A 19271-nucleotide genomic window follows, 5' to 3' on the forward strand; every position below is an offset into this window, starting at 1 on the left:
GCATTCCTGGAACTGGGCGTCGTTACACTACATCCTTATGCATCACTTTCTGCCAGGACTTTTACGTGCTTTTCCCTAATCACTGAAGTGACCTCGACGTGCGGGTTAGCGGTAGCATTAGCCATCAGGCAAGTGTTTTTTAAATAAACTCCTGATGTACTTACAAATTTTCCAATGCCTCGTTTTATGAGTACAGAACCTATTTGTACTGTAGAAGTTTGGTACCATTCCGGGCATTATTAGTGGGGTAATTTACGAGATACATCCTAGGTTCCATTAGCGCCTGCACTAAGCCATTCGGCTGTTATATCTGAATAAGCTCTACCTTTAATAATGTTCGACCAAGGGAAAAAAAAGCTTCTGGGGGGGTGTTTGGCTCGAGGTCATGGTGCAAAGAACCCTAGGTTGATTTTACTCTGAACCATCCCTTTAGCTAAAAAAAAGTTGTTTTAGGGTTTAGTTACCCTTTAATGGTTTGGAACGAAATGAGGGTGAGTAATTAATGACATAATTTTTATTTTTGAACTAACCGTTTAATCATTTTATTTTGTTATATTTTGGGTTAAAAATATGTGTATAATAGTATATGGTGACCTATTGTAAAATTATTATTACTTTACATGTATATGCCTTCTACAATTTTATATTGTTGAGAAGTGGTTACGTTTAGGATAGGGGTGATGTTAGGGGCTCAAAAATAAAACTTTATGGCCTGGTTTCACAGATTGGCCTTAGATTAAGTCAGGATTAGGCCTTAGTTTAATTAGAACATTTAAGTAGCTTTTATAAATGTGCCTTAGAAAAAACATTACTGGTGTGCATCTTGAGACAAAACAATGGCACTGACATATTTAAAGATATAGGCTACCAAGTTGCTTTCGGTTAAAACAGCTCAAACATGCATTTTAGCTGGGACTAGTTTTAAGCCTTGTCTGTGAAACTGGGGGTATAAATGTTACATACACATAATTATGAATTATTATAAAATCAGGGTGAAAGTGTGCATACTGTAAGCTACTGTATATTAATATGTGTGTGAGAGTCTGGTATAACATCTGTTGCCCTCTTGTTAAGGGATTAACCTATCTTAATCTGTACCTCTGTGTGTATGTGGAAGTTGGCAGAGACAGTGACAATGACAAGGCTGCAGTTCATCTGTTTAACGTTTGAATGATAGGGTCCTCTGTGCTCTCTGCCCTGGCCAAGAAAAGATCCTTGAATTGTTTTCTCATCTGACTTTTGTGCCAAACACTTATCCATCTCTTTTTCTATCTGTGTTTTTATGGCATTAATATCCTGTGTAACTCCAGAAATTCCACTACTGCTAGTTCTTGTTCAGCAGAGGATAATATTTTAACAAGCTAGTCATCAATTTAGGCTTAGTTTGTATAATTCAGCATCGAGACAGTTTGAAGTATGCCTGTAATAACCCCATTCATAATTTCTTCCCCTTCCCTCTCTGTTTTACAGTAACGTTCAAGGCGACAGCCATACAAGCATCTGTATCACCATTGAGCCTGGCCTGCTACTAAAAGGAGATATACTGGTAGGAAGTGCAACAGTACCAATATCAACACCAAAATTATTGTTATAGTTGAAGAAGAATCCAATAAATGTCTTTTCCATACTCTCCCAATATGTTTAATTTTCTGTCCCTTTTTCATATCTTCCATCCTGAAGCTGAAATGTTATCACAAGCGTTATCAAAACCCCAATAGGGATGTGATCTTCAGAGTACAGTTCCACACATGTGCATTACACAATTTAGCTCTGGTCTTCACCAAGAATGACCTTGATGAGGCATTTAAAGGTTAGTGTGCTTTATGTTTATTAATTTCATTAAGTTTATTAATTGCGAATAAAAAAAAGACTAAACACCACCACAGTGGCATGCAGACTGATCATAAATATGTGATTTAGCAGATGAGAGGTTTCCTGAATATGGGAAGGTGGAGTTTATCTTTTCTTTTGGTCCAGAGAAAATCAAAGGTAATTTAATATTACCAAAACTGTAGTTTGTATATCTTTTCTGCACAGAGATAAGATCTTGATAAAAGTGATCCGCATGCTGCAAGGCCTCGACTCAAAGTTCTTTTTTGTCCCTCTAAGGGTTGGATCATCTACAGAACGGACCTAGTGTCTCTGTGGACTACAACACCCAGGATCCTCTGATCCGCTGGGACTCTTATGAAAACTTCAACAGGAGATTTGAAGACATTAAAGATGGTGAGAGGAACTATTCTTGGTGTGCTCAGGCTCAAGGTGCTGACTGGTCAGATATCTGTGTTATCTGAATCTTGTGGCAATTCTGAGATTTTTATTTAAAAAATTGCTGCAGTTGACGGTGGGAACAAGGTCAAAATTTAATGGTCATTTGGCCTTGTATGTACACCATGTTTAATTTCCTTTTACGTGCTATGGGGTAATGGAATGATTGTGCTCTTGGTGAAGGCAGCTTCTTTATAGAACTAGAGGGGGTCAGTTGTTCTGCTAGCTTGCTGATTGGCATAAACACCCAAGTGAACAAGGAGGGCTAAATGAGATATATTGATTCTCCTCTCATTGCTACTAGAAATCTCCTCAAGACTTATTTCATGGATTATGATTGTTCTTCTGGGTATTCAGCTTATTGCAGATTTGATCAAGTAATTTGGCTTTATGATAGGATAAAGTTTGCTCTGTTTGCTTATTTTCATCCATTAAACAAAAAAAAAAAAATGGTGTATCGGGTCATTAAGACACTTATCCCCTTGGCTTAATTTTTTTTTAAACCATGTGGTCTGCCATAAAGAGCCATTCCCATGCCTCCTGCCAATCAGAGTTTTAAATAGCATCTAGAGAAATAGAAGGCGTCAGTGGCCCTGCTGGCAGCCCCAGGGAGGGGTGGAAAACTGACACTCCTCTCTTCAGTGTCCTCTTCTGGGAGGAAGGGCTGGTGGGTAAGGCCAGGAGACGTGGGTACCCCAAAACACACACACACACGCAGTTAAATACACAGTGGATACATTGACAGTAAAGGAAAGATTGGTGCAGTCTTGACATTGACAGGGCTTTGGAAAATGGCACAGAGCCCTAAGGAAATCCACAATTACAAAGCCCAATTAAAATTAGTCTGTATACAAATAAATAACTATACAGTGTACTGTGTAGATAAGCAACTTGCTTATAACTCTCCTGTTATATTCCTGTCCTTTTTATGGATTTCTAAATGATCTAATCGTGCCATTCGCAACACAAGAGTAATCATATACCAGTATAGAAGGCTGCTTACCTCACTCCAGTGACAATTTTTCCAGCAACCCTCTACCTCCCCATCTCAACCATCTCAAGCCATTTTATTACTAATATTTATTTAAGGAAGTTCAGGGGTGCTTAGAGCTTGAGTCAAGTTTGGTAAACCAAATATGTAAACCTTTATCTCTCTCGAAAGGATTATATATTAAAATGGCATGCAACATGTAATTTAAAATTTTGGCAAAACTAAATTAAAAAGCAAAATAAACTGGAATGTTATCAGACACTTAACATAACTTAAGACACAAAGCAGCCATTGAAAAGCACAGACACATACAAACATTGCTTTTAAAGGAAGAAAGAGTCTGCTGTGGTTAAGGGACACTTTTTACTTCATAGTTTAGAGAGTTTAAGCGATATTAGACTCTCAAATCTGTTTCTACATATTTCCATTTATGTGTGTTTCCAGGTAAAGGGTATGTGGTGTCTGTGTGCGTATTCCTATGACAGAGACAGAGGGGTGCTCTGGGGCAATATAGCCACCAGGGCTTGTTTACAGCTCAGGCTCCCATATTTGGCTGCTGCACAGCTTCATGGCATTTTTGGAATGACTAAGAGGGAAGTGTGTGGAACAGATAGAGAGAGACAGAGAGAGGTGACTGTGGCTCTTAGTCAGAGTGACTCACAAAAGAGAGCGACTGATTAATGAACTAGACACAATGATCTCACAACGAAGACACAGAGACTGGCAAAGTCTCTGGTGAGCAGTGCTTAATACCGTTTTTGGAATCAGAACTGAATTTTATTTTCCATTGGGCTTGAAAGTAGGTGAGTGTTACAGTCGAAGTATCCTCATTCAAACTATCTACTCATTCTCAATGCATGTATATGTGTGCGTTCAAGTGACTAGGTTTAATTATTATGTTCTGCTACTGTATATCTTTTTTGGGGTCTTGTCAAGCAGAAACAAGTAATTTTATCATCTGTGCTGCTGTGTGATATGTGATGGTTTTTTTTGTTTTAGTTTTTTTTTAAGATTATTGCAAATCAGTTTGACCCACCGTCTTACATTATACGTGCTTTTTAAGGACATGTGGTTTTTCAGTAGTTTCTGTAGGCCTTTTCTATTATTTTTATAGCAACGCAATTATCTTTATGTAGATCTTATATTGAATCATCATTGCCATATTAACTTGTATAAATCCAAAATCTGAGATCACATTGAATGGGTTACACAGAACAATTTAGAATTTTAAAGCATTTAAAATAAAGAAAAATGATGATGGTAAAATCAAGAAGAAATATATAACACTTTTACAATAAGGTTTCATTTGTTAACATTCGTTATTAACTAACAGTGAACAGTCAATACTTCTAAAGCATTTATTAATTTTAGTTAATGTTAATTTTAACGTCTACTAATACATTATTAAGATTAAATGTTGTATTTGTTAACATTAGTTAATGCACTCATTATTTTTCACATATTTTACATTAATATTTCACATATTTTACATTAATACAGCTCCCCAGTCTGGTTGAACGTATCGTTTTCAATGAAGCCCCTCCTTCCGAAATTCGAAATGTGCTGTGATTGGTTAGCTGGCTCAGTGTGTTGTGATTGGCAGCTCTTAGCGCGTGTTGTGGAAATGTCACGCTCCTTTATAACTGCGAGCTCTATTAATGATGGCATCAATTTCAAACCATTTAGAACCCGATTCAGACCCTGACAATGTTAATGAACAAGAGGACTGTGTAGAATGGATTTCAAGCACAGACTTTGCAAGCACAGATTTCCCAGAACGTTTCAAAGTGGTATGTTTTTTTGTCATTTTCTTATAGATATGATGTTATCCACCATTTAATCACATAAACTATGGTAATACAAACAGTAATCGATCACAAAATCATGGATAATTTTCCTAAAGCCGGGTGCACACTGTGAGATTTATTATTGTCCTTTACAATTGGTGCTTGTCAGACTGTACGAACATGATCATAGCTGTAAGCCATGTCACACTGTAAGATTTCAGTTGTCATTAATGTCAGACTGTATGACAGTCAAGACGCGTTAAAAACGGATGCACGCAAGAAAACTTGTCCAGAGTTTTACATCATCAATCAATGACACGTTCGGTGATGTGAGCTACATTATACGCGGCATAGAAATGGTGGCTTCAAAGAAATCTCTAATGTTAATTTTGGTCATGCCTTGTCTTGAAAAACAAAGACAATTTGATGGTTGTCTTAGGAGAAGCCACACTGCAGGACTGTGAGTCAAATCTTCTGACGATGCCAGAATTTCGTCGGAGATAAAACGGTAATTAATCGGCTGTTGGTGAACATGTCAAACTAACGTTCAAAGACTTCAGATTTTAGCCTAGGATCAGAGGATTCTTTTAGGATTTGCTAAATTTGTCTCAGACGGCCAAATCGCAGCCAAAATCGCACAGTGTGCACCCGGCTTAAGGGGCGGTGAACAGTCTTACAAAAGCAAGACCTTACAAAAGCTAAAGTAAACACTACATCAATACTGTAATGTTAGTTAGCAGGCTAGCAGAGGCATAGCTTTGCCCTTCGTTTGCATCATAGCTATCGTAGCAACTACATAAAGCTTATAATTTAAACTGTTAATAGAAAATACAACTACAAATAGTAAGACATAATTACAAGTTGTGATCCATAAACAAGATTGTCCCGACAAAATGGGAATGGCTACGTCTTTCAGGAGAAGCTTTTGTGCATATAGCCTGCATTGTACTCTCTTCTGGAAGCCGTTTTCCGTAAAATGTGCAGCGCACAGACAAACATTGAGGTTATAATGTTCAGGAACAGTGTTAAAAATATATTTTAACCTATTTAAGTTCATCAGCCTTAGGACAAACTTTTTCCGGGGTGGAAAAAAACAGCAACAACTCTTCCTCTTCTCTAAAGCACCCCAACATGGCCTCACCATGTTGTCATTTTTATGTAAATGTATGTACATTTTAGGGTTTGTGATGTCACCAATCCGGGAAGAAGCTTGTTGTAGTCCCTACAAGCCGTTTGTTGTAACCCTTACTAAGCGATTTCTGTAAAAGAAAATATCTGTCTTTGCATTTAACTTTGAGCGTCATAACTTTGCAGATGTTTATGCTCAAACAGCAACATTACACACTAACTAAAGTTAAAAAAGTGAAATCATAATCAAGGACCCCTTTAACAAATGAGACCTTATTGTAAAGTGTTACAGTAATATGTAATAATTTAATAACTAGATCATTATTTCTCTGTCACTTATCAAATGTAACCAAATGTCATTTGCACAAGACATCTTTGCTTCCACTGAAGGCCACAATTTGCTATTTGGAATATTCTCTAATCATACTGGGACCATCAGGTGTAGCATTAACTTGTCCATGCAAGTGTGTGTGTGCATGGTGTAGCAAAACTAATTTTTTTGGAACCCAACCTAATAGGCTGGACACTATTTAGGAGGCTTTAGCTCCTCAATATCTCAGCCATCCTACAAAATCTTTTAATAAGTCAGCTACCCTTAAAATATTTAATTAAGCAGAGCAAACTGAACCCAGCTGAAAATTTGACTGGCCCCATTCAGTGCCCCAATCCTATAAAATTGTGTGTAACGTGAAGCCAAATGATCCTCTGGCCAAACACTCCAAAATCAGAACAAAATAAACATAGATTTGTGATCTCATTTTACATTCTATCTGAGTGTTTTTTATTTTATTTTAAAAATATATAATGTGAGCAAGATTCTACCTCTACTTAAGATTCTAATGAAATCTTACATTTGAGGCAAGAAATGCAACTAGCAAATAATTGCAAATAATTTGAATAGTGTTTTATTTTAGTCTCTCTCTCTCTCTCTCTCTCTCTCTCTCTCTCTCTCTCTCTCTCTCTCTCTCTCTCTCTCTCTCTCTCTCTCTCTCTCTCTCTCTCTCTCTCTCTCTCTCTCTCAGTCTAGGGGTAGGTTAAGGGTTAGGGGCTGGAATAAACTGTTTGTACAATGTTTTTTTTTGTTTTTTTTTTATTTATTTATTTTATTATAAAACACATTATTTATATGGATAAGTCCCCATAACTGTGTGTGTGTGTGTGTGTGCGTGTGTGCGTGTGTGTGTGCGTGTGTGTGTGTGTGTGTGTGTGTGTGTGTGTGTGTGTGTGTGTGTGCGTGTGTGTGTGTGTCTGTGAGATGATAGGATGTTATGCTCAACATGAATGAGCTGTGCTCTCACTGAACAGTAGCTGGATCGCTATGTGACTTCATGTTGCATATAAACAGTCCACCCCCTGCCAACACCCCACCCCCCTTTTTTTTACTGGATCATGATGCCTCTTATGCTTTCACATGTCACTGCCATTTTTGTCAGCTTACCAATGGGCCAATTTATTTCTGTAAAATGCCCGCCCATGTATACCCCATGTATCCCCCATGTATGTCTGTCAGTCAGTCAGTCTGTCTGTCTGTCAGCCATTCTATATAGCTGTCTACATGTCTGCTTTCCACCTCATATTCTTTTTTCAACCTCTTCCTGCTGTCTGTCTGCCATGTGTCTGTCACCTCTCATACCTTACTTTTTTTCTCTCTCTCTCTTTGTATATACTTTTGTTATTTATTAGAATGTTCTTATTGTTTTCTCTCTATTTATACATTTGGCCAGTATAACAAGATTTTGTTGCACTGAAGTTGCCCTCTGCCTCTTCTCTCTCTTGACCAATACTCTGGCATTATTTACCCATGATATCATTCCCTTGCCCCTAACCTACTGGCATGGCTGTTGCTAGACAGACTGAGTAAGACTTGGCCATCATTATGCCAAGCAAGTTTGTGCATATGTTCGGAACCCCAAACAACAATCATTCATTAGTTACGCAAAACTACTTAGGTATAAGTTACTAGGGGCCAGTTGCATAAACATAGCCATTGAGTTTTTCTTAGACTGTGTCTTAAGAACTAATTTGACCAACTAGCAGTTAGTTAGTTAATCAGTCTTACTTTTCAGTGTCAAATTAGACCAATCTACGTTTTTACATAACTGACATAAAAAAGACACAGAACACAGTGGTGATTGGGCAATTGTGGAATCTTATAAATATTATAGTTGCTGTCTCATTGTGGAACCTTATAAATATTATAGTTGCTGTCTCATTTGCCTTGTCAAACCTGCAACTTTGGCTCAAGGTTTTTTACATAATTTCCTCTCAGTGTTATTGCATTTCAAAAGTTTGTACAATCTAATTGACAGTGGCAATTGTTTATACTGCACAGTAACACTGTACTGCTGAAAACTGTTCTTAGGTCAGTGTTTATGTAGCATACTAGCCTTTTTAGAACAACAGCAGCCAATTCAACGTGCTGTACAATTTAAAAAGTATTAAAGGGGTGGTTGATTATGATTTCATTTTTCTAACTTTAGTTAGTGTGTAATGTTGCTGTTTGAGCATAAACAACATCTGCAAAGTTACAACGCTCAAAGTTTAAAGCAAAGGAAGATATTTGCTTTTAAAGAAATCGTTTTTTTAGGGACTACAACAAACGGCTGGTAGGGACTACATGACATTCCTCCCTAGTGACATCACTAACCCTAATATTTGCATAAACCCCGGCCCCGGGAACACGTAGTCCATGTTGAGAAGAGGAAGAGTTGTTGTAGTACAGCTCATTTGTGAGTCTGCTCAAGCTGTTGCATCCGTTTTTTCACATGCAATACAGTACGTAACACAAATGCAACAGCATGTCACTCTGTAGGCATCTTACAACAGTTCCCACACGAGTGATTTATAGATTATCATGAAAAAATAAGCTAATCAATGACTTGAAGATAGTTAACTCCACATCAAGAACATAAATTCATCAACTAACCATTCAGAAAGGTCCTGTTGCATTCTACATGTTGTCACTTCTTCTTGAGTCTCTCCATCATTGTCTCACTCCAGTTTAAACATAAAAGGCAGAACAGTTTCTGACATTTTAGTGATTGTCTGTGAGGTAATCGGAGCTGCTAACACACAAGCTCTTGAAGCTCCACCCTCTGTGCCGGGAGCAGCAGCTCATTTGCATTTAAAGGGACACACACGAAACAACGCATTTTTACTGACCCTCAAAAAGGGACCACTTTAACATGCTGTGCAAAATTATCTGTGGGGTATTTTGAGCTAAAACTTCACATACACACTCTGGGGACAACAGAGACTTATTTTACATATTGTAAAACTGGTTGGGTCTGTGAGGTGGAGCTGAGAATCATCAGTATAGCAGTAATATTAGATTTGCATATGTGGAAGTTTGAAGCCAGAGGGAGCCGAGCATGTAACGGGCAACAGAGCCCTAAAATGGATCCCTAGGGATTATCACATGTGACAGGCAGAGTTAATGAAGAAAAAATTGTGATACTAACAACAAATGTCCTCTACAGCCTATACCAGCCAGACAGTGAGAGACACTTGACTGAAAACCTGCATCATTCTAGCTGTTAGGATGGATTTCAAATGACTAAAAATCAACATTGCCAGCTACAGCCTATATCAGCCAGACAACAAAGGAATTAAATGATTACTATCTGCATCTCTCTCATTTTAAAGGGATAGTTCACCCACAAATTTAAATTAGCCCATGATTTACTTACCCTCAAGCCATATTAAAAAATGTCCTGGCTCTTCCAAGCTTTATAATGGGACTGAATGGTTATATTTTTTTGAAAGTCCATCAAAGCGCATCCATCTATCATAAAAGTGCTCCACATGGCTCTGGTGAGTTAATAAAGTCAATAAAGTCAAATATGACAATTATACCTGCTGGGCAAAAGGTTATGTCATCATTCTGTTGTAGAGCAAAATCAGGTGGCAGGGTTGGTGTCATTGCCCCAGAGACAAGGTGTGTCAAAAACTCAAATAACTTGACCTCACAAAGCCTTTAACCTGTATCTGTGATGGCCAATTTACTTTTTCTTCTCTCATTTTTGAACATTAAAGGTGTGATGATGCTAATACTGACCTGCTTTTGGATGCGTTACCATATAGGCAGCCATCCATAGAGGTTCATGTCTGATGTGGGGATCTGTTGCTGATTACTGTGTATGATATATGCAAATAGCTGAAGAGACTCAAACAGAAGATGTAAATCTTGTAGAGATGTAGATCTAAATCTTCTAAATGTGATAGGTTGTGCAAGGTACAGAATAAAATTGTAATTGTTGGTCACTGAAAATCTTCCCCTTTGCTCTGGCTCTCCAATCTCATTATGCTTTTTTAAACTTGCTGTGTCATGATTGGCCACATGACACATCAAACCAAAGGTCAACGTCAAACCTTGTATTGTATGTTGAAGACTAGGGATGTGCCCGTAGCTGAATGGTATGTTCGGAAAGGAAATGACACTTTCTGTGGAGCCCCTAAACAGGCCTTGGTGATGGAAAAAATATGAGATTGGAGGAAAAAATATATTTCAATGCTTTTGCATTCTCTCACAATTATATAGTTGGGTAATTAGATTGTATATATTTTGCGGGCATCAGGGAGCCGCTATCAATATGTGGGGTATTAAAAAATTGCTTTCGAATTCGCTCACACGTACTCTGTATATAGGGAGCAGCGGTACTGACCACACATTTTACAAGATAAGATATTTGTCAATGAAGCCCAGAATCTGGTGTGCACCAAATCCTCGGATATAGTCCTATCAGTCATCTCTCCTTACTGTCTTCACATGATAAGTGAAATCTGATGTACTGTAATGTAACCGACTACCGCAGCAAGCCTAACCATGTCTCTTTAGGGGCTCTGCTGAATGCATTTTTCATTTTTTGTGCCTTTTAGAATTCTGATTTAAGCTTTGGGCATATCCTTATTAAAGACACTACTTTAAGTGTCTACTTTAAGACACTACTTTAAGACACTACTTTACTACTTTTTAAATTGAACTTGAGCGCAAATGACATTTGAGAGCTCAGGTGGAGGGTAAGATTTTCAGATAATAATGGATTCAATTTGATCTTGTTGGCCTCCATTGTCAAAGCTATCATTTGACTTCAGAAGAGAAACTGTCCAGAATAGTGGATGTGTCATTTGTACTAAGATGTATAGGTTCAATGACGTTACAAAAGGGTGAGCAAATGATGGAAAAAGGTTAATTTTTGAGTGATCTAGTACAGAAAATATGATTTTTTAATGTAGAAAACTAACAAATTGAGTTTATTAATGCTATTTTTATAACCTCTCTTTCAGACGTTGCTCATTCTCAAGGTCCAGTAAACAGCAGCCTTTACGTCCAGGTTCAGAAGAAAGACTCTCTTGAGGGTATTGTGTCTGCCAGTGGGGCTTATTCAACTGACCGTGCTCCTCCTGTAGTTGAACACGCCCTTCCTCTTCCAGTGGCCAACCATCCACTACCAGCTGCAGATCACGCCCTTTCTGTCAGCAGTGACTCAGGCAACTCCACTGCTTCTGTTAAGACAGACCGCACAGATGATGCTCAACAGTCTTTATCATGCTCAGGGCCTGTGAGCCAAGTTCCTCCTGAGACTGCAATTAGCCCTTGTGAGAACCGAGAGTTAGAACAGCTTCTGAGTGGTTCTGAGGGACCACCACATCTCTCTCATCAGAATTTCCTCTCTTTTGCCAACACAAGCCCAGGGGGTGGTGTGCGGCACCTTGTGCCCGCCCAGGTCCACGTTAACGGACAAGCAGGTGCTGAGCGTGAAACTGATATTATTGACGACGAGTTACCGGAAAGCCAGGTTGGAGATAACAGTGCAGGCAGTCTTGGCACACTGTCCTCCTTTGAGGGTCAAGATACACCAGCTGACAGAAAAGCAGTCACTGAATCCACCGTAGTAGAAGTAGACGGACAACGTGGTACTTTCCTAGAGCGAAGGCCTAAAAAGGAGATGCCTGTACACCAGCTTCGAGGGTCTTCATCAGCACATGGACTGATAGACTACAGTGGGCAGAACGACGGAATGTATCGCTCGCAGTCATATGGTGGCCTGGTGCTGGATGGAGGACCTCGGTACATGCCACAAGCTCCTGAACGTAATACCAGCAGCCGAGAGGCAGTGCAGCGAGGGCTCAGTGCTTGGCATCAATATGGTCTTGTGGATGACCCCTTCTTTGGCTCGAATGGTACCCTGCCACACTTCCCAACTCGTGGAGGTGGATCACAGCAGGATGTAGAACAGTCTATAGATGCCCTAAATATGCTCATGCTTGACTTGGAGCCTTCACATACACCAGTTCCCAAATCTCAGAGCGCTCCACCTGGTGAGAACATCTCAGCTTTCCAACCACCTTTTGCCCAGACACTAGCCAGACCTTCTTACCAGGCTGACCAGGCCATCTATAGCGTCACTGGTGGCCCACCTCTCTCTTCTTCTGCCAGTTTTGGCCAGTCCTCACAAAGATCATCACCTGCTTACCCCATGACTCCACTATCTGAGCATCATCAAAGGGGTTTTCAGTCCCCTCAGGCCCATTCACCAATCTATCAGCAAGATCCCTACAGTATCCGTGGAGGTTCAGTTACAACACCATCCCCAACTTTACCCCTCCCATCTCCAATCAAGCCCCAGTATGTCTACCCAGGAACTAGCGAGGTGTCTTACTCTCCAGATCTTCAGGGCACATTCCCAGGCCCTCAGAGAAGCTACAGCACATCGTCATCACCACTTCCCCCTGTTACCCTTGTAAAAGAGCCTGAGCCAAAGTCTGAAGAAGAGATGCTAAACATTGAGGGTCTTGTGGCCCAACGTGTGGCAGGTGAGGAAGATGGAAACACTTTGGTCTGAATACATGATTTTTGATGGGTATGCAAGATGTTTGAAATAAAAAAATAAAAAAAACTGTAAAATCTATAAATCATCTATTGAGTATGTAATACATTTTATTGGTTTTACCTCTGTAGTTTATTTAAATTTAGCTGAAGCTGGCTCACAATGGTTCATTATCAAAGTTTGTAATTACGACTTGATGGATAATCAGGACATGATTCTACTGTCATCAAGTTCTCTCGTCTCCTGATTTAGTCCTATAGGAGTTAGACCAAACATATAAACATTGGAAAAGTTCCCTGAAAGGTATGTCCCACTGCATGGATACAAAATGAACACATGTTCTAATACTGAACTATAAAGTTGACCTACACACTAAAGAATGACGAAAGGAGATTATAGATGTGTCATCATTTCTCATGTGGATGAAAAGTATTCCTGGCAGACAATCACACTGTTCACATCAACACTGTGTTCTGTGTAGGAGTGAATAGCTGCATAGATGTAAGTCACCAGCTACCAGAATAGACCCATACCATGCTGTGCTTCAGCTACTGTACCATGCATTCTCTGGCTTGAACAACAGACTTTTGAATTTACAGGACAATACATAGTAGCACCACCTTCTGGCAATTAATTGAATTGCTGGGAAGAGCTCACTGAAGCAAACTTATTCTAAGGAGGCTGTTGTGTCTCTTGTGCCGCTCAGTACTATAGCAGGCCACTATATTGCTTTGGTTACTTAATTATTTAGTCACATATGTAAATCCACATACAATTACAAAAACAGATTCTAGTAATATAGCGTTGTACTTTAATTAAATGTGACAAGGTCCAGAAATTAGGGTTCAGCTTCACCATTTCTTCATTTTTCTTCTTGTTCACCCTTCTGTCTGTCTCTGCTCTGGCATATGGACCACCCCTCACACCACTGATACCCCACCTGCACTCCCTTCTTCTACTTCAACCCACTCCATTCCTCCACCCAGAGTACAACGCTCGCATCCGGGGCATCTCCAAGAGCATGTCCATCCGGTCCGAACATCATCGTTCCTATTCCTTCTCTGGTTTGTCCCCTCTCACGATCCTCCACCTCTCACTCTGTTCCCTACTCCCTTCTATTCTCTCTTTTTAAATCTCTGTCATCTTACTTGCCTCATATTATTTCTGTTTTATATCACTGGAATGTTTGGGTAAAGATGAATGCAAATTTAAATATGATTTCAAATCAAAACCAGGTCAAAGTTTAAATTCAACATGGCTGCTCCACTTTTACTGAAATGGCCATAACTTTTGAATGCAACCAGCTATTATCACAAATGTTGGCACACAATATGTAAGGCTCGGATCTAAGGAGCGTTCAGTCATCAAACACATTGCATCCAGAGGCCACTGAATAATGTAGGGCCTGGTCTACCTTAGTAAAATGGCTGTAATTTGGAATATAAGAAACAAAATACACATTTAATAGAAATTTAGCAAAATACAGTAAAGTAAGGAATATTTATGGCCTGTATATTTTCACCTGCATTGGCAAAAAGTTAAAATTAGACCCTGGTTGCACATGATCTGCATTTGTTTAAAGAACTTAGAACACTCTTCCATGTTCTTTAGGATCCCATTCACGTACAGTAACCCCAGATGAAGCCATGCAAATTATACGCCGACGAACCACCAGTGAGAGCCAGTACCTCAGTAGCCAAAATGACAGTGCAGCCCTTGGGGTGTGTTCTCCATTGAAACCTGTGTCTCCAGAGTTTGTCAACACAATTGCAATGAACCCAGGTGGACAACCCAAGGAGGTATTAATTTAACATGTATATGTATATAATTTAATTTTAACATTTTATTTATCATTGTATTGTTTTAAATAAGTTATTGCACATTTGTTTTACTTCTCTCAGTTGTATGACCGTACATAGCACAATAGATTATTATTGTGATAGATTGAGCACATTTTTTTTTCCATCCTATGTTTCCCTTTCAGAAGCCTGTGCATAGTTACAGGGAGGCCTTTGAGGAGATGGAATCAGTTCCTTTTAGTCCTACCCGCAATAGTGGTGGTGAGACATATCTCCTGTCCTGACCCCTACCTTTCCTGTGTCGCCAAAAACCTTACCACATTCTCTTTAACATGTAATTTTAGCCTTCCTGCAGAAATCATGATTAATATTAAACAATAAACAAAAGATATAATGGACAGTTAAAATTCTGTCATGATTTTAGGTGAGAAAAGTAAAGGTAAATGTGAAGGTGATGTATTTTATATATAACAATTGCTTTTTTACTTTCATGATATTTTTATTAATTGTATACCACTTACAGAATGTGAAAACCATTAAATACTTCCATTCCATCATAATATTAATTCCTCTGTTGAAAAATGTTTTGGATGGACTAAGCACATATGGAAGTTATGGCTTTCAAATACCAAACAATGATGAAAATACTCTTGGAAAGAATTTGCATTGAATACTGAATTTACATAGAATTGCTGAATCTGCTGTGACAAGGGAGGCTGCATGTGAAAAACTGTTCTGTGGCAAGGTTAGGCTAAATGCTGAATGCTTAAATGCATTTTATCCTGACCTATTTATTTTTTTATTTTTTTATTTATCAGCATGTTAAAAGGTGTGAGAAGTGGTCCATGCATAACGTGAGGTTTGATACTATTTGTATCAGTACATAGTAACTGATTTTGTTGTTGTAACTACCTCTGAAATTAGCTATACTTTCCATATGTATATTGTGAGTAGTTTAGCTCCTTCACGCAAATCTAATGATTTAAGGGAAGCCTATTATAAAACTTAAAGTTACTTAAATTTTCCACTTTCAATGCTTGTATATTTCCCTGCTTGACTCGTGTCTTGCTTTTGGCTTCTGAGTTTGGAGTTAATTTGCATGAATCAAGGGCACCTCCTTACTGCTTAAATTATTGGCATTATTTACCTCAAATATGTATAACATTTTTGAGATGGAGAGCTTAAGCCTGACAATCAAAGTCTTTGTTTTTCCTGCCTTTCTCCCCTTTTGTTTAAATAGGTCATTCTGGGCAGGCCATTCTGCCAGCCACAGGCCTGAAGGCCCAGAACCCTGCAGAAGCTCTGGTACAACAAAGCAGCTCAGGTGAGTTCCTATAAAACCAGTATAGTCCACTGTAACATCCACTTTTCTTTAATGTGATGTATTATGGAAATTTTTATATACTAGTTTTATATTTTCCAATTTTGTAATAATGTATTAAGTGCATTGCTTGGTTTATTAATCATTACATCAGAAATACCCACACCTCTCATCTATCTGCAGTGCTTATTTCTGTCACTGCCTTCCTGCTTTGCATTCTCACCACATTCACACTGTTAATATTCTCTTCCCCTTATATACCTGAATCATGTTCAGGTATGTTTGATTAGAGTTAAACTCTTCAGGACTGTTGCTCTCCAGGAGCAGGGTCGGCTACCCCTGATTTATACAATGCCCTGAGCATGCTCAAAGTCCCTTTCAAGGAAAGTCTGTTCACTCGGCGGCCATATTTGCAAAGCCTCTGGGCAGCTATTTTGGTCATCCAAGACCAAGTCCTAATACAATATTACCCATCGTTCTATCTGCCATTTTGAATTTTGTCAAAAACCAACTGTTTTGAACTCATCCTAGAGCTTCACATACTGCCCAAATTTGTGTTATATAATGTTGAGACAGTGCCAGTAAAAGTTATTCACAGATATATATTGTTTTCGTATTCCCAAGTTATGTTTCTTGTTTATGTTTTTGTTTTTCTTATAGAGCCACATGGATTCATGGGAACAGGAGTCCGAGGAGGAGGATTGATTTCTCCATTGCAGCACCCATACTCCTCTGCTTTTGAAAGACCAGTTCCTCCTGCCCACACTTTCAACCCACCTCAGCCAGTTAACAAATCTTGTTCTGATGGGTAAGTGTTGTTATCTGACCACCGTCCCATTTTCAAATCCAAAATATGGTAAAACATTAGAATAATGTCTGTCATAGGAAGCACTGCAGGACAAATGGGTAGTGCTACATTAACACTTCAGCTAATACTATTAACTAATATGGAAAAAAGATTAACTAATCAGTAAGTAATAACAAATGAATGACTGAGATAATTCCTTATTAGATAATCAATAATTACTGAATAAGATTAGCCTTATTAAGAACTATTAACTATGACAAATCATAAAGAATTACCATTAATTACTAATCACAACATGAACATGTGCCTGAGATGTGAGCAAATTTGTCTTCTTTACTCTGAACATGGTGCTAAAAATCTCTAATTACATAGTTCCTTAAGAACTACACTACAAAAATATGTGTCCTCATTTATTTGGGTGAAATGTATCTGTTTTCTTTTATGTACTCACACTTTATCTTTTTATCTATTTTGTTTTCAAACAGTTTTGGCAGTCAGCCTGCCTTTGCATCATTTCCATCTGAGCCCATCCGGGCTCCTTTCTTTCCAGACACCTTTACTTACCTTAACCCTGATGAGGCCACTGTTAACATCATGGGTGTTCATCATGTTCCAGGAAGCCCCAACACACTCCACCGTACGGTGGCCACTAATACACCACCAAGCCCTGCCCTTCAACGTAGGCTTGGTGGTCAGAGCAGCCCTTCTTTGGGGCGACGTATACCAACAGCCAGTGGCAGCAGTGAACCAACCACTCCCAACAGTCCTCTTTTGGGTCGCAGTGGCAAATTCATCCCGCCAAGTCCTGTGCTAGACCGTCAACTCTCACCTGCTCCAGTTTCCTCTAGCCCAGATCACAAAGCTCCATCAAGGGGCCAGGTCACTCCAGATGAGAGACATGGGGCACAGTCCAGACAAAGCACCACTTCTATGGTTCAGCCTGGACCTGCTACCCCCACATTTGCCCTAGAGCAATCCTGTAGCCCCTCATTGTTCTTGCCCCTGGACACAAGAGCGGGATCCATTGCAGGAAATTCTGAAAGTTTTCCAGCAGACAGCACAGAAAGTAGGAAAGCTCCAACTCCTACACAATTGCCACCACAAGGACCTGAAATCACCTCAATATATGGTAAGATAAGAAATCCAGCCAGGAACCATGCAAATGAAATCACTAAAAGAAACAGATGTGTACTTATTTGATAAACTATTCAGCAAACCATTTATTCTTTTCAGCCGATGGACCTCCAGATATTAGATTGAATATCAAATTTGTTCAAGATACATCCAAATATTGGTACAAACCAGAAATCTCCAGGGAACAAGGTGAGAGATTTAATATCAGTTTTCACATACTGTTTTCTCTGAATCCGTGTAGATTGGAGCCAAACCCTTCTGTCACAGGAGCGGCCATATCAAAACACGGGTGGGCAACTCTGGCTCTCGAGATCCATTTCCCTGCAGAGCTTATATTTACAACAACAACAACAACAACAACAAAAAACATTAGCACAATGCAGCATTCCACTTATCAACATTTATTAACATGTATTAGATACTGTATGTGTTTTTCTTTTTCTTTCTTTTGGTCTAACATCTGGTTTATGGTGTTAAAATAACATTTCCCCAAGACACAGGCAAGTATGAATCTGGCAACCTCCATGATTCCTAATTCTTTCAAAAAAACAAAGCATTTGAACGTGACAAACATTTATCAGCATTGGAGGTAAACTCTGCAGGAAAGTGGATCTCGAGGACTAGAAATGCCCAGCCCTGTCAAAGCCCTATTTTGGTCATTACATAAGATTTTCTGTTTACTGTGTTTTGCCTTTATAAGGAAGTATAACTGACTGGTGACACATTTTCTCATTTGTATGTTTCAGCCATTTGTATTCTTAAAGATCGTGAACCAGGAGCATTTGTCATTCGAGACAGTAACTCGTTCAGAGGAGCATATGGTTTGGCCATGAAAGTAGCCTCTCCCCCTCCAATGATGCAGCAGAACAAGAAAGGTAAAATAACTCTGCGTGTCATCATTTCAGTCATCACTTAACAGACCTTCCTCCTCATTTATCTTTTGTTCTTATCTTGAAGTTGGAGACATCACAAATGAGTTGGTACGACACTTCTTGATTGAAACCAGTGCCAAGGGCGTGAGACTTAAGGGTTGTCCAAACGAACCATACTTCGGTAATAATGAATTCCGACAGACGTTTGTATTTCTGTCTGCTGTCTATTGCACTGACTTAAATTGGTACCCTTTGAATACTATGTCTGTAGTCTTCCACCCATCAGCTTGTTTGTGTACTGTAACTTGTCTTTTGTGTGTGTATGTGTGTCTT

At 39.1% G+C, this 19271-nt stretch overlaps 1 protein-coding gene across 3 annotated transcripts in view; it reads left to right on the forward strand.

The window, feature by feature from the left end:
• Positions 1 to 19271, forward strand: part of LOC311092506 (tensin-1-like) — a 202440-nt gene that overhangs the window by 180851 nt on the left and 2318 nt on the right. Inside the window, exons 10-23 of one of the 3 annotated variants that reach the window (XM_084129268.1) lie at positions 1471 to 1546; positions 1681 to 1810; positions 1921 to 1989; positions 2110 to 2226; positions 11461 to 12990; positions 13991 to 14068; positions 14616 to 14803; positions 14989 to 15064; positions 16044 to 16127; positions 16785 to 16932; positions 17418 to 18061; positions 18166 to 18255; positions 18813 to 18941; positions 19024 to 19119. In XM_084129268.1, coding sequence (XP_083985394.1) covers positions 1471 to 1546; positions 1681 to 1810; positions 1921 to 1989; positions 2110 to 2226; positions 11461 to 12990; positions 13991 to 14068; positions 14616 to 14803; positions 14989 to 15064; positions 16044 to 16127; positions 16785 to 16932; positions 17418 to 18061; positions 18166 to 18255; positions 18813 to 18941; positions 19024 to 19119 — 3455 coding nt within the window. The remainder of the gene's footprint in view (positions 1 to 1470; positions 1547 to 1680; positions 1811 to 1920; positions 1990 to 2109; positions 2227 to 11460; positions 12991 to 13990; positions 14069 to 14615; positions 14804 to 14988; positions 15065 to 16043; positions 16128 to 16784; positions 16933 to 17417; positions 18062 to 18165; positions 18256 to 18812; positions 18942 to 19023; positions 19120 to 19271) is intronic. The other 2 variants (XM_084129269.1, XM_084129270.1) reach the window with 2 other exon arrangements.

The sequence above is a fragment of the Abramis brama genome (assembly GCF_963993115.1).
Source record: "Abramis brama genome assembly, chromosome: 11".
NCBI classification, from domain to species: Eukaryota; Metazoa; Chordata; class Actinopteri; order Cypriniformes; family Leuciscidae; genus Abramis; species Abramis brama.